Source organism: Ischnura elegans, chromosome X (assembly GCF_921293095.1).
Source record: "Ischnura elegans chromosome X, ioIscEleg1.1, whole genome shotgun sequence".
In the NCBI taxonomy this organism is placed as follows: Eukaryota; Metazoa; Arthropoda; class Insecta; order Odonata; family Coenagrionidae; genus Ischnura; species Ischnura elegans.
Window position 1 is genome coordinate 28164359 of NC_060259.1, and position 16679 is coordinate 28181037.

Consider the following 16679-nt stretch of genomic DNA (forward strand, 5'->3'; position numbering starts at 1 on the left):
TTTTGGTTCTTACATATTGATTGAATTACGCCAACACCTAGTTATTTCCAGACAATTAAGGTTAGAATTTTTGCATTACAATAATTTATCAGCAAAAATGTTTCCCAGTAAGTCTTTGGAGAACAACTTAGCGTGAGATTACATGCTTCACAGGGCTAATTATGGGAGACGCACTCAATTTTTTCAAGTTGAACTACGCCAAAAACACTGTGAGCTGGATTTAATCAATTCAAAATATTTTTAAACACTTTAAAAAACAGAACTCCAAACCGATAAATGAAATACGTAAAACCATTATGTCCTGTATTTATTAATTATTAATATGCCTATAATTTTTATGGGTACATCAGAGGCTCTTCATCCAATTTGAATCAAACTTTCAAGATAAACGGGCTAGGGTGTTAGTTCGTCGTCAACATTACTTTGCCTCATCTGATTTTGCGGTATTCCTTTCACGAAGTTGATTGCAAGTTATAAGTTCCACAGTTCCACTCAGAGGCATGAAACACGGCTCTAGTGTCAACTTATTGCAACCATCAGGTGCACTGACGGACCATGGCCCTAATCAAGCACTACCGGCTGCGCCCTGTCATGTTCTTACGAACGTTTATTGAACAGTGAGCACATGAATACAGGGAGCTGTGGACAGCACTTAAAACAATTGACACACACAAAGCACAATATCGTGATATCTGCTGAGCATTTTCCTGAATCTCAAAAGTAAAAAAAAATCATCAAAGAAAACGGTTAAAAAATTAAAGTGATCAAGTTGGAGATGCAGGAAAAATGTTGTCTTCGGCCGATTTTATTCACCCTGAAAATTCCAAGTTGGTACATGAGTTTTAAGCTAGTAATCCGTCACAAAAAAGACCGATTGAGTTCGAGGTGTGCGTCCTCTTAAAAACTAACACTAAATATCAGCGCTGATGTTGGGCCACTACGTGATAGTTTTTGTACGAGCACATTTTTTTCGCATAATAAATGGAAGCGGTTAACTAGGGCTAGCAACTGATAAGCAACGGAGCTGTGGCAAGGCGACGTCACTGAAAATGAGTTCTAGGAGGTGCAGTGGCGCAGCGAAGGGGGGTTTTGGGGGATAAAACCCCCCCCCAGAGCTCAGAAAATTTTTTGAGTTTAATACATCTTACTTAATTGGATTGATATTACTAATAGAATAGTGTAAGGATTAATAAAATATCCCCCAAAAAGCCGTAAAACTCACCATTTTGAACCATTTATCTTAAAATTCCGCAAGGTATTATCTTGCACCTACCGCTTATCCTGGTGGGTATTCCGTACCCCCACACACCCCGGTATTAGTTGCACCTAAACCCCCTCCAGCCTTAATTCCTAGCTGCGCCCCTGAAGAGGTGTGTAAGGAGTTGTAGAAGACCGTAGCTGCGTTGCAAAAGTTAGGCAAAGAAAACAAACCTGTCTATAGACAAAAGAATAACCAAAGCTTAAAATATAGTAGTTATTCGAAGATAAGATCCTAGCTTATGCCGAAAAGTTAATTCCTTGTTTGTGCATTCCGAAGCAAGGACAAGAGGTGGGAGCTTAAAGGTTAGGAGGTAGAATGGTACCTATGTATTGGTATATGGGCTCTTTACTCGAGCAGAGAGGTTCAGATCCAGTTGAGTCTACAGGCCCTGACTCGCCCCAAAAACAGGTAATGCGAAGTTGGGCCTAACCGGTCAATTCAACGCGTGGAAAATAGCTGGAGACTGATTGTGAGTGTTAAATAGGTCTAACGCCTCAACAGATGAAAGTTAGTAGGAAATAAGTTACATTTATGCAAACCGAAGGTTTTTATTGAAGAAAATTGGCCACACCATGCCCCTGCAGTTAATTTTATGCCCTAGAGAAACATTTTCGCCCTTCAGTATTTAAGGAAATGGCAATTAATATGCCATCAATTTTTCTCGGACTTCCAACATACTGTTAGTGAGACGCGTCTATCGAAACGTCGGCAGAAATTGGGGAGCCTAACCCGGACGGAAACCCAGAGAGAAAAAGCCATCGCTGCAGCTCAACGGGAAAGCAGCGGCAGAAAAACATACTTCTCAGGCACTATAAATTTCATCTTTTAGCCCAACTTGTTGAAATTGTTGCGGCCTCGAAAATATTCATGCAAATGGCAGAAAATAATCATCAAGATGGAGAGAGAAATTTGAATGCTTTTTGGAATTTTATGTGAATTGGCTCGGAAAATAGAGTAATTAGACACTTGAATAAACACTTGAGGCATCGCACTGGTGTTAGCCGTGTGCGAGAGTGTTACTTTATTACCTTTACCGTTATTCAAATCAAGGCCGCAGTCGTGACTTAGTGGGGATAGAACCACCCGCGTAATTTCTGGGAAAATTGGAAATATTTCAATTGCTTTTAGGTGGCTTACTAATGAAATTTTTCGTTTGAACAGATTAATGAACAATGTTTAAAAATAATTTATGAAAACCGCAAAGTCACTCGTCAACGTATATCAGGGTTCATACATAATATCACTGACAAGTATTGCACACCACCAAGTCGGTATGGAAGTTAATGAACCCACTAAACAACGATGTACAACGACTGCTCCTGCCATACACAGAAAATGTCCGGGTAGGAGGGGTTCATTATGAGGGATTTCGCATATGATCATTCTCTCTAGAACTCTGCATTTCTGGAGAAATGCAGAGATCAGACCATCGCCGCGGAAACCTACGCTCTAACATTCTCTCTAGAATTTCGATAGGAAGAGGAATTGAGACCGCCCTGACTTTCCCACCGCTACCACGCATGTGACCTCAAGCTATTACCATTATTTCATTGAAAAAACATTACGAAAATACATGCTCGCAAATACGGATGAGTTGATCTTTACCATTAAGTTCTTCATATACTAAGTGGAACTACCGAAACCGTAAATATATAGAAAGTGATAAGTAACACAAAAACAGAAATCCGATTGAATCTTAACGTACAACTCAACCACCCACTTAAAAGTGCAGCAAATTATCTAATTTAAATAATGATAATTTTGATGCTTTCAACACTGTCATGGAGATCAGTTAGCGATCGATTTTTGCGTCCTTTAATTGCACTGCCATTTTGATGAAAAAATGACATCTCAAATACCGAGATTTAAAAAATGCCCATTACTTTTTTTCGATTCATCCCACCCTACTGATACAACCAGTAAAAAAATTACGAACATTATCATAAAATAGCCCGCATGACTTTTTCAAAGTAAGTTTATCCTATCAATTGTTCTACCGCTAGTAAAGCATTTTCGTACTCACGTCAATGTCCATCCGAGGAGTTTTTATGTTTCTTTCGTAGTCTCCTTCGCACTGTCTTCTTGCACCAACTCCGTAACTGCTGAGGAAGAAGGTGATCTTGACGAAGAGGGTTGGTTTGTTTATCAGCTGTCTAATCAAGAAATAAGTTGCTTGAAATGACACCAAGGCTCGTGACGATTAGACTAGAGGGGGGTAAGACTTGATAGGAGGCGGGGTTGGGCAGTTACTGAGGACGTCGAATTAAGGCAGGCGCGACGTCCAATAGCCATGACTACTGCCCAATTTTACGTCGCGGAGCAGACTGTTACGAGAGGCAATGGAATAATGCAATACTTGCATGAAATGATGATAATCTTGTGGATGACGTCTTTGAATGACCTTTGAAGCAGATTTTCCCCTTTCCACAATGGGATGATTTTTCTTGAAGGTCCATGCGCGGAAACGGTTGGAAAAATTGAATCGTGACCCTCGCGTAAGGATACTGTTTTCTGCTAAAGTTATTCCGCGAAGACTTAAAATTAAAATTCGTTCTTCCGCGTAACAAATCAATTTTCTAATCGCACCTAAACGTATTATTAAATTAATAAGCAACATCTAATATTAAAATGAATAGATTTAAATATTTTATGAGTTATTTATTTTATGCTGTCGCTTGCCTTGTACTTTTTTTTAATTTATCGGAACTATTTACTGTGGCGGGAGTTGTCATGTGACACTCGAAGAGACCCACAATGCGCCTCCTGAAAATCTTTCATCAGTCTGGCGGCAACTTGCATTGAGTTAAGAGGTGAGTACGGGAGTGTTCCCAAAAAGTTAACAGCTTGCATATTCTACATTCCTCTCCGGTGTTGATAGTGTGTAATTTCGACTTTAGGCATGTGAAAATAATTGTTGTGACGAGTGACTATGGAACCCGCAAAGTAAATTAATTTTGCGAAAAATCGTGTTCAACTAAGTGCTGAGAACTAGTGACCCCGTATAGTCTTCAAGCTTATCAAGTAATTCTCATATTTTATTCGATGTTTGAGGCTACGTAATGTTATCGTTATCGATGTGATGATCGTGAATATATTTTTCGGAGGGAAGTTTCCAGCGTTCGTTTACATGAACCGTTCTCGTTTTCTCAAGTTTTGGGACTTGCAAAATACATGCAACGTATGAAATATCCATTTTTGTGTTTGGTGAATTTCTCTCGCCTCTCAAATTTTAAATTCACTATTTTTCTCGGCAAGCGTGAACCAAGGTCGTAAGACGTGCTCCAGAAATTTTTTGACCGGAGTTTCAATGTAAGCTTTTGAATCGGCGATTCTCGGGACTGTGCATTGCTCTATGCCGTCATAATCAGTTGGTACTGCCGTTTTCTTTTCAAGTTTTCATCGGTGTAATATATTGGCTGCGTCAAAAATTGTTAATCAAAGTATTCGTATATTCCATAACCAGGTAGTGATGTGAATTATAAACTGTAACATCATATCTTTTGTCAGTCACCATTGGTATATTCCACCTTGCAGCCACCTATTCCACGGATTGGTCTAGGAAATGAGTACATTGATACATAATATGAAACGCTTCTTTGAAACTAAGGTTGGGCCATAATTCTGAGGGAGTTGGAAATTAGAAATTAGACAACAAGAAGTTAGAAATTCTTTCCCTGTATAATTGGTTCCACCTGAACGGTTAAATTTACCGAAGCTGTAATGACGTCATCAACTCGTGAAATGTGGGCGTTACCTTCGCGTGTTTTTCATTTTAAACTGAGAATGGCTGAGTTGTGAAGATTATTTTTCCTCGTAACTTAATAATCTTCTTAATGAAAAATTTATCTAATATATATAAATAATCTATATATATAAATTTATCAACATGGCTCACTCAGATATTCTCGCATATATTAATCCTCTTTCTAGTGATAATATTTATAGTGTGACTAGATGTTTACAAAGGATAGTAATCGTTTTAATGGAGCACTTAGTCGAGGCGAAATTTAATTTGTTATTTTTCTTTCTTTACAGCAATGCAAATCCGTTGTCGCTGTCGATTGCGTGAAGTGAAATCATATTTTGCGGGAAATCCTTACAAGGTCACATGGGAGAGGTGTGCTGATTAAGATATGGTAAGTCAGTCAAATTTTCGTTCATTTTAATTTTATATATCCTTGGTAGTTCATTCGCTTCATTCAACCTTTGCTTCATTTATATTTTGCTTTTACTTCACATTGTCTCAATGCGATCGCAAAAAAAGAACTGTTTAATGACGTAGTGACCATTCATTTGGTGATTCACGGTCATTGTAAACTTTTTCTCGACGTAAATTTCTCTGTCTGCTTTGTTCCTCCGTGAGGGAGATTCCCAGGAAAAATATCCAAAATATACTCAAAAATTTTATGCAATGAGGTGGCATTAGGTAGGGTCATGTATCGTGAGAACATTCAAGAAACCTTTTTAGAAGTATGTTTCAATCATCAACGAATGAAACGCATGTTTCAGCTTCTCAGTGATAAGTTAATAGTCGTCATGTTAATCCATTTCGAGGATTTAAAGTTTTCTTTAGCTTTATTCAGATAAATAGGTTTACCTATAACCATGCATAATCATCATTATAGCTTAATTTGAATGGCTTGCGTACTGCGATTTACCCAGCTTGCTTGTCCCCTTTGCCTCCTATGCACCATTCTTACTTCGATCTATTCCTCAGCTCGAGTGATACGTCTTTATTTGAGATCATACTTGTTTTTGACACAACAGACCAGTTCAGGACTCTCTTTTATCGTCTATTTTGATAATAGCACTGAGACATTTTTCCGTTTACAACCCGTCGTCCAGTTATCGAGCAATTCTCGGTGAAAAATCGAATGTGTCGAGACTTAGGGAGAAAATTTGATACCGTCACAAATTAATGCGGAGCGAGTCACCGCCCCTAGATACTCCCAAGCATTTCTCGCGTAACAAGCGAATTGCCGCTTATTTTATATATTTGTTCCGACGATAACATTTTATTGCTATAATGAAGACTGTAGAAATATAGTAAGATGCGGATCAGCAGTGGCGGATCCAGAATAGGGAAAATGGGGAGGCTAAGTGGGGGTTAGCCGACCAGCAGTAGTGGGTGTCCGAAAAATTACTATTCTATCAAATGTGAATTGGACACCCAAGGGGGGGGGCTCCCTTAACCCCCCCCCCCATAGATTCGCCACTGTGCGTACAATTAAAAAGTAACTGCTTACAAAATACAACAATTATTAGTCTATGAAGGTTAGGCTATTATTATAAGAGGGCAACTAGACGGTTCTCTAGTTAGAAATGCTTTCCCTCTCTGATCGGTTCTGCTTTATCAGAGATGTAATGGCATCACCAGCTCATGATATGTGGGCGGTACCCTCTCGTATCTTTTCATTTTAAACAGAGAATGGCGGAATGAAGAAGATCATTTTTCCTCGTAAGTAATCTTCCCACTTCATCAACCGAATTCTCATAATGAATTTCGGTTTCTTGTCTGAGTAATCGACCCTATTGTGAAATTTTGCCTTCAAAGGGCTGCAGCGAAATACTTACAATTAGCGGCGTGGGTCTCTAGTGCTTGGTTCACCGAAGGGCAGTCCAGGCTCTCCTTTTACTTCGTGATAAATTTTTCAATTTCTCAGTCGGTAGGCATTAAAGTCAAATGACTGTCTTAAGAGCCGTATATTTTTACTTGCCCAATGCATGATTTTAGCTTACTTCGACTGACTTGCGCACTACGACCCGGCCTCTTCTCGTATTTCTCATCATGGCTAAAATTTACTTCCTTGTTATCATACACATGAGAAGGGTTCCTTTCCCCCGAATTAGGTGTGAAAATGCTTAAGACCTCTTCCACTCTTGACTTCTCTGCTGCTGTCAACGTCCAAGCCTCGCTTCCATAGAGAAACATACTCTATATGTAGCATCTGATGAATTGTTTCCTTACTTCTATGCTGGTATTTTCAGCTGTAAGATGATTCTTCTTTTTGTAGAAAGCCCTCTTCGCCTGCGCTGCCTAAGGGAATAGGATGCAATCTATAAGGATATCTTTAAGAAAAAGAAATTCTTGATACTGATATAAATTCATTGATCTAGGACACGTCACAAACTAAGTACACTTCTTCCACATTTATTCAAGGATGCACAATAGTTTCCACTCATTATTAGCATGTTTCAATCAATTACAGGTCAACATTGACTAATGATAATGACTCGTCATTTTCATTTGTTACAAAATATGATTTTGTTTAATTTTTGATTTCTTTTCTCTCGAATGTCTGAAATTATAACTATGCCGAACCAACCGCAACTCAAATTTCGTTCTTTCAATAAATGCTCGCATAACTTTAGTTTTGAAAGATATATCAAATGAATCATCATCATTAGTCAACAATCCTAAGATCGGTTTGACGCAGCTCTCCATTTCTCTCTCCTATCCGCTAATCTCTTCATAGCTACATATTTATTCTCTTTTACATCCTTTATAACCTGTCCGATATAACTCATTCGGGGCCGTCCCTTGCCCTTTTTCCCTTCCACTTGTCCTTCAACGATTGTCTTCATCAGACCATCGTGCCTCAAAATGTGGCCAACTAAGTTGTCCCTTCTTCTGCTTAATGTTTTTAGGAGGCTTCTCTTTTCTCCTACTCTCCTTAGCACTTCATGGTTACTCACACGGTCGATCCATTTTATCTTCATTATTCTTCGGTAGCACCACATTTCGAATGCTTCCACTCTTGACTTCTCTGCTGCTGTCAACGTCCAAGCCTCGCTTCCATAGAGAAACATACTCATATGTAGCATCTGATGAATTGTTTCCTTACTTCTATGCTGGTATTTTCAGCTGTAAGAAGATTCTTCTTTTTGTAGAAAGCCCTCTTCGCCTGCGCTATTCTACTGTGTATTTCTTTCTTGCTCCGTCCATCGCTGGTAATTCGGCTTCCCAGGTAAGAGAACTCGTTCACCTCTTCAAGCTTATGCTTTCCTAGGTTGATGTTTGTTTTGGCCTCCTCTCTTTTACTGCAAACTAATATCTTCGTCTTCTTTTTGTTGATTTTCAGCTGATATCTGGCCATTGTCCTTTCCATGTTTGTCAACGTCTTCTTCAAATCCTTCTCTGTCTCGGCTATGACTGCTATGTCGTCAGTAAATCGCAGCATACTAATTTTTTCTCCGAGGATATTGACACCCGAAGCTTTCTGCTTGATTTCGTTGATGGCTTTCTCTATGTAAACATTAAAAATTAAGGGGGAAAGCGCACATCCTTGTCTCACCCCTTTTCTTATTCTCGCTTCTGCACCGTTTGGTCCACATTTGATCACAGCTACTTGGTTTTTATACAAACTATGAATAATTCTACGATCATTGTAAAGTACGCCGATTTCTTTCAAAATTCTAAGCATTGAATTCCATTCCACGTTATCAAAGGCCTGCTCTAAATCGACAAATGCTATGAAGGTTGGTTTGTTTTTCTCCATTCTCTTCTCAATGATCATCCTAAGAGCCAAAATTGCTTCCCTTGTGCCCCTGCTTTTCCTAAATCCGAATTGGTCCTCATCCAGGAATTCTTCTGCTCTTCGTTTAATTCTCCTGTACATGATTCTTGTCAGAATATTCGACGCATGTGTCGTCAGGCTTATGGTCCTAAATTCTTCGCACTTCTCAGCTCTCTTCTTTTTTGGGTATGGGAATGATGATGTTCTTCTCGAAGTCACTAGGTAAATCTCCTGTTGAGTACATATCGCAGATAGTTTTATACAGTTGAGTTAAGACCTTTTCTCCTGCATTTTTTATTAACTCTGTTGGAATATCATATATTCCTGGGGCCTTATTCTTTCGCAGGTCTCTTACTGCAGCGTCAAATTCCGATCTTAAGATGCTTGCTCCAATGTCATCCTTTTCAACTTCACTTTCCTCTTCGAGAACTTTTGAGCTAAGTTTGCTCCCGTTGTATAATTTCTCCAGGTATTCCTTCCATCTCTCGGCTTTGTCTTCGTTTTCAATTACTTAGAATGTTTCCATTCCTGTCCCTTATGCTATTACATTTTGTGTTTCGTTCCTTGAAATGGTTCCTCACTATTCTATAGGCCGCTTCCACTTTCCCTTTTACGAGGTTATTTTGTACGTCCTCACATATGTTCCTCATCCACGCTTCTCTGGCTTTCCTCGCTTGGCGGCAAATCTCGTTCCTTATTCTCTTTGCCTGTCCTTCCTCAGTATTCGTATTCTTGTCGTTTCAAAATCTTGAAAGGAAGTTCCATGACTTAAGGGATGTAATATGGAATGTGAGCTGAGGGTTGGTGGTGTGGTGACAGGGGAGACCTTAGAGGTCTGGATTTGATACTGTGAAACCAATCAGGAGTTTTCCTGTGAAAACATTTATGGTGGTAGATCGGTTACTTTGCGAATTTTTACCATTGACCTCCCACATAGGTTCTAGACTACGAGCAGACTTTTATGCACAATATATTAGGCGCAGCTTCCCCCTTTTACTTCTTCTCAGTACCTACTCTTCTACAGCTGTATACTATGCAGCAAGCCGCGTCAATAAGCGTGTGGCAGGGGGTGTTAGGACACCGGCCGTTAACAAATAAAAAGGACAGGCTGTAACGTAGTTCTACCCAGAATTTATTAAATTCTTTTATCGTGTGGGAGGAAAAAAATTCAATTATTCATCCATTCGAAAAAATATCTCTTATTTTCGTTTCCGAGGGACATGGAAATAAAGTGTTGTTCTAATATGATTTTCTCCGAGTCTTCCTCTTCTTATCGTGCCTGTTTTCCAAAGCGGAAACATGTCAAGCGAATTATGCCTACTATCTGTGGCCTGTCGCAACTAGGCATTTACTTTTGAAGCCTAGACATTTACTTTTGAAGCCATTGTGCAATAGTGCAGGGGCGCAGCCAGGAATTAAGGCTGGGGGGGGGGTTTAGGTGCAACTAATACCGGGGTGTGTGGTGGATACCCACTAGGATAAGCGGTAGGTGCGAGATTAATGAATTGCGGAATTTTAAGATAAACTGTTCAAAATGGTGGGTTTTATGGCTTTCTGAGGAATCTTTTATTTATCCTTACGCACTATCCTATTAGTAATATCAATCCAATTAAGCAAAATGGATGACATTTAAATATTTCTCTGAGCTCTCGGGGGGGGGGGGGGGGGAGTGGGTTTAACCCCCAAAACCCCCCTCGCTGCGCCACTGCAATAGTGAGTCGATTATTCAGTCACCTTTTTCTGCTACGGTTTTATTCATACCTGTCGCCATATTAATGCAAGCGTATAAAACATAAATTTAATAAAACATGTTTATCGTTTTAAGTTTCCCGTTAATTTTAACCATTGGCTTTGACTTGCTATGGTGAAATGCCTACCTTTTATTTTTATCATCAGTCCTCCATAATAGTTAAATGTATTTCTCCTTAAACATTTTAAATTTAAAGTTAAATATCATACATACATAAATAATTTTGGAGCTATTGTTGTCCTCAGAATCTATTGTCTGTTGGAGGTTTCACCTTCAGAAATACAATCGTAATTCTGTGTATATTGCTGCGAAACGAGAAATGCCTTCCAGATGATCTGTTGATACATTAGAAACACACAATAAATATAAACAAAAAAATGGAATTAACAACAAAAAAGGAATATGGTTTGAAAATACTTCTATTAGATGTCCCCTATAATATTTTTGTAGTATATAGCCAGGTTCACTTGCTTAAGGATGGTATATATGTTGTTACTCTCGTAGTCGTATATATGTTGTTACTCTCTTTGATGCGTTTTTTCAAACTAGTGCAAATTTTTGGTCCCAAGAAAAAAAGCTGCCTTTAAATTAATAACATTTGGTTTGGGCAATAAATATGAAGTATTTGTTCGTAGATAGTATTATTGGGGCTTATCCAAGACTTTTGGACTACCTCCACCACCACGAAGGTAGAAAACCTTGCACCTAATAGATTTATTAGTGTTTCAGGGGGAGTAGGTACCTGCAGTTAAACATCTATAGGAAAAGAGAGTGTAGGCCATCTGCTCCGGCTACAGGAGCAAGTGTGATTGCTCTTAGAGTTGTAGGTGTACGTTTGAGCGAATTTTTAAATGCACTAGCCCAGCTCAACATACCATAATTTACCCTGGAATATACGAAAGCTTGATAAATATTTTAAATTACAGTTAAAGAACACTTATTACGTATGAAGTAGTGTTTCATTCTACAACTTTTCTAACTATTTGCAATATTATTTGTGTAATGCTTCCATTTTAGATGCTAATCAATTGCTAAACCATGGTATTTCTATTCCTCAACTCGAACCAGTGTGAAACTGTCAGCATGCCATTTTAGTACGCTTGGAAGAACGGTACACAACATTAGTCAATGGGGAATCTGTCGTATAAATTTAAACATAATTTGTGTTTTCTCGCTTAATTTAATCTTGTTCGATGCAAACCATTGGTTGATATCGTTTATATCACATTTTATGTATTGCTGTACATCAATCCAGTTCACAATTTTGTAAGGACTAGGTTATCCGCAAAGGCGATTAGTTTACCACTGAAATTTAGAATACACATATGATTGATTTATAATAAAAATCATATTGGACCTAACGCTGATCCTTGAGCCACTCCAGAACAAATATTTTCGGAATTTCTATGGCTATTGTAGTACTTTAAGGGCGCCGTCAGGAAACTTTCGAAATGACTTTTTAGAAATGCTACGAATTTCCGCCAGATGTGGTTTATCCAACTCTTGTATTTCTTCTTACATTTTGTATTTTATTGATTCAAAGGCTTTTTATAAATATGCATACAGCAGTGGTTTATTTATTACATTTAATGAACTGGAAAATCGGGGTGATAAAGTTTTTCAAGCATCATGTGTACTTTTACTTATCCTAATACGAGGTTCGTTCTATAAGTCCTTAGAATTTCCGAAAAATTGCTCTCTTAGTTTCCAAAATTAATGTTAGTCTGAAATTAGCACTTGTGACTCGTCAGCAGTTAAAGTTTGAGCTGTATCCATCCCATAGTTTCTTTGTTGTTTCCGATTGTAGAGAAAAACTTTTGCCTACAAAAAATTATGGAGCTGAAAGGAGACTAAAATGAAACATATAATTATTGGGCCAATACAATTTCTTTTATACCTTTTTCTAAAGACTTATTGAACGATCCTCGTACTATATTGTCTTTCACAAAACTACTTCCTTTTCCGGAAAATTCACCCGTATTCTTTTTACAAGTTTTTCGAGTACGTTAGAATAAATTTAGAGCAAAGAAATCGGACGGTAATTATGAATACCACGTATTTCGACTTTTTTGTGAACGGGAACAGTAATTTCTTGCTTTAAGGATGCAAGGAACCTTACATTTGGCAAGCTTTGATTGAAGAAATTGCAGAGTACATCTGAAATGTCTTATATGATAATTTTATCATATCAGCATTAAGTTGATCTGGACGGGCAGCTTTAAAGATTGGCTATTGGCAATTTTTAATACATCAAGTGTGGTGACTGGTTCCAAAAAGTAGTTTAGGCTTAGATGATTTTTACTATTTGATGAATTATCAATCATTGAATTATGTTTTACAAATTGATACAATGTAGGAGACTCAAATGTGCTTATGAACTCCTTCCTGAAGTCAATAACAATTACAACTGGGTCATTTAAGGTCCGATTTCCTGGTATTAGTTCATGCATCTGAAGTTTGTTTCGCTCCCGTTAATTCCTTGATACTCCACTGTTTCGTTTTTTTATTTCGATCTACTTTGTCCAATTGTTCCATGTAATAGGAGCTAGCCGCATTACGGACACATATACACAGTTTATTTCTTATCTTTACGTACTCTTTTCTCAAGCCGTTATTACGCGGGGGATGACGTAGTTTTTGAAAAAGATTTTTTTACGCGCAACTTTGCTCATCGAGGAATCAGTGACCCAGGGCTTTAATTTTACGGCACGTTCATTCCTGACCATACTTAAGACTCATTTACACATGTTAATAGTATGTTTGAAAACGTAGTAAAAGTTGAGGAAATTTCATGTTCTGCATACAATACTTCCCAAGAATACAGTCGAACATTTTCATTTAATGATTTACGGCAGCAATCCTATAGCAAAGTGACATTAGATGGTGTACTATCGTTTTCTTCGCGAGCAGAAAGATTGGAGATTGGGTTGGACTGGAGAGCGATGCGTTATACCTAAATGCATAACCTTGGCTTGGAGGTCTACATTAAATGTGTTAAAGAACCGAGTGATTACATGATCTGAACAGGTAGCTCATTGTCTAGTAATTCTGGTTGCGTCATTGATTAAGGTAGTCAAGCCACATGAACTCATGAGATTTGTAAACTGCTTGGAATCGCAGCTGGGCATTAGTAACTGAACATTCATATCACCGACCGTTACTAATTTTTGAGATATGCCCCTTGATTAGGGTTCAAAATCTAAAATAAATTGATCAATAGAAATTTTTTGTCCCTGTAGACGACAAAGAGATCAAATATACAAAACTTGCATGAAACATTAATCAACAAGCAATCAGTAGGGCTTATATGATAAGGCCTCAGTACGGTTGTTATGTCATGTCTTATAAACGCTAACACACCTCTTGCTCTTTCAGAAGAATTACAATTTCCATAAGAATAGTACCTACCCACTCACTGTATATACATTAATCAGATGGTATTTATATTTCATTCAAAGCTATAATATCGGGTAACTGTGACATGTTATTTAAATGTGAAAGTAGTAAATTAAAATTGCGTCTAGCACTTCGAATATTTTGATGGTTGATCAATGGGGAATTCATTCCATTAAAGGCATTTACAGTAATATTTATATCCATAAAATTGGCTTATAGTCTACGTATACCTTCTATACCATTAAAGTATCAATCACAAAAGCAATGATCAAAGATGTTTTACAACATCCATGATGCTAACTACAATTGCTGGCTCCTTTTCTACTTTTCTCAAATAAATTTTACCTCCGCGAATCCAAAGATACTTAACAGTGCTTATCATTCTGCGCCACCCCACCTTTCTACCACCACAAAGGGTATCATTAATGTAAACAAGTATTATCGTTTTCAATAATATGCAGACACCCACCAGTCCCATTTTATTGATGGGGCCGTGTCGGTGACCACTTACAGGGTGCACTCAATGCAAACTGCTTCCTTTGCCTTTACGTCGCCGACGAGGTCGGACGCGGATGCAGCCTGGCTAGTGAAATGGGAGTCGAACTCCCGGGCAAGTACAAACTATGATGTGACTCACTTGAGGGGGTGTATATCGGCCACACTGGGAGGAACTTCTTTACTCGTGTGTCCGAACGCAAAACGTGCTTGGAGAATCGTGACCCAACTTTTCAAAGCGCCCAACGGCAAAAAAACATGCATCAAATTTTCGATATTAAAATTATTCGCTTCCAAGAAAAAGGGTTTATTTTAGATGCGGCCGAAATGTGGGAAATAGTGAAAAAGAAAGGGAATAAATTTGACTTACTGAACGGAAATGAGTTTTTCAGTCACTCCCCCATCTTATATGTACTCCCCTGACTGCTGCCTAACCGCACTCCCTTCCCCAAAACCTATTTTACCTCGTGACATGACGCAAGTCCGGAATTTAAGTTGTCTGTACGATGAACTCGTCTGTGCCACCTCCTACAACCCCTCCACCTATTTCCTTCTGATCCTTCCCCCTCACTACTTTTCAGTAACAGATATAGAAAAAACTCAAGGGGGAGCGCAAAAGATATTTTGAGCTACATATACTTTAATCGTAATGAAGAATAATCAAGTCACATGTAAAGTTTAAGATAGTTTTATTCAAAACGATTATACGCATATACAGGACAGTGCTATCTCATGATATAAAAAAGTTACAATTTATGTTCTGAAATATTAGGCGATGCAGGCGGTCCCGCAAGGGGGGGAGCCATATGTATTCGCCACTGCTACTGTTGAATATATATTTTTATGTCCGAAATAGTAATTTCTTTGCACCCGATTATGACTGTATAGGAATCGAAACACGTGCTGTGTGAGTGGAATGAAATTAGTGGGCAGTGCGATATCTTTGCATCAATTCGATATTTTGATCCGCGATATCTCCTCGAAAAAAGTTTGACTTTGCGGCATGTTATATCCTCTTTTCTTATTCATACGTGACTCACCGTTTCTGACTTACGAAGTTGAGGCTCCATAGCTTAGTAGGTTCATTACATGTGCGGTTGTTGCGGTGAAATGTGAGAGGGTTTAAATTGGAATTAATTATTCTCTTTTTCATTTTATAAACTAATAGAGTATACAAGAGTCAATACTACATTTATAAAAATAATGACTCTATCTACCTTAACACATTTCTTTCTAAACACATTAAATCACTGAGGTGAAATAAGTAGGGGAAGTGGCAGTGGTTGTATCTTAATTTCCTTGCGGCTAGTTACTGTCAAATATCCGTTGAGTAAAATCCCAACTGATAGTATCGACAATACTCAATAACTGACCAGATACATTCGTATTTGAAATCATTTTATAGCCCTAGGGTATGGAAATTATTTTAACTAACTAAAAAGGGACACGTGGATGTCTACATATTATTGAAAACGATTGTACATCACTAGGAGGTACGGATTACAAGGTCAAGAGTTGATTAGAAAAAAATTATTTTTACTTGGCACTTAGCTAACAGGTTATCATTTACGTGCTGATTCAGAAGTCGGAGTTGAATTCCTCCTGTTTCCCAACTAGATTTCGCCTTAACCGGGTAGTAGTAGACAATGTGGCTATTATTTATTTAAATCTAATGCAACACAAACTTTATTCTCTACTACTTCCATATTTTCATCACATTGGCTGGGGATGCCATGAATTTCCGTGTTAATACCTAACATGCGTTTCTCAAAGCCATCAGAACGGTTTAGTGCGTAAAAAGTTGCGTCTTAAGCACCACATTTTCACTTTGCAATTTGGGTATTTGATCTAAAAATTTCTCTAATATTTTACCCTGCGATTCAATTAACTTTAACCTATCTTCCAAATTATCGTATGGCTTATGAATAGTGTTCCCTAGTTTTTTGATCCGTTATCTTTAGTTATTTTATAACCTCTACGAAAAAATAAAATATTTCCTGAAGGGATTTACCTTCCGATTTACTTCTATCCATCCGGGATGTCTTTCGTAAATTTTGGCAGTCCACACATTTCCAGGATTACCCTCTTGATTCAATCCCATCGATGTCAGCGACTCCTGTAGAGAAAATCCATGGAAGGTTTTACGGCAGGTATCGCCATTGATGGAAGTTGTATTCCGTGTAGATGTGTTACACTTTGCACACGAACTAATGCCAGAGAGATGTTGTAGGCCTGGCGGATATAACTCCTGTAAGCTCGA

General features: G+C 38.2%; 1 protein-coding gene across 3 annotated transcripts in view; it reads right to left on the minus strand.

Annotated features, from left to right (window-relative positions):
• LOC124171016 (THUMP domain-containing protein 3-like) overlaps window positions 1–16465 on the minus strand; it is a 36899-nt gene extending 20434 nt beyond the window's left edge. The window contains exon 1 of one of the 3 annotated variants that reach the window (XM_046550146.1): window positions 16431–16465. Coding sequence is in view for 2 of the 3 variants with exons in the window: in XM_046550147.1 (XP_046406103.1) it covers window positions 3285–3296 (12 nt within the window). In the remaining variant the exon portion in view is untranslated. Of the gene's footprint in view, window positions 1–3284; window positions 3454–16430 lie in introns of those variants that run through there. The other 2 variants (XM_046550147.1, XM_046550148.1) reach the window with 2 other exon arrangements.
• Window positions 16466–16679: the final 214 nt, after the last annotated feature.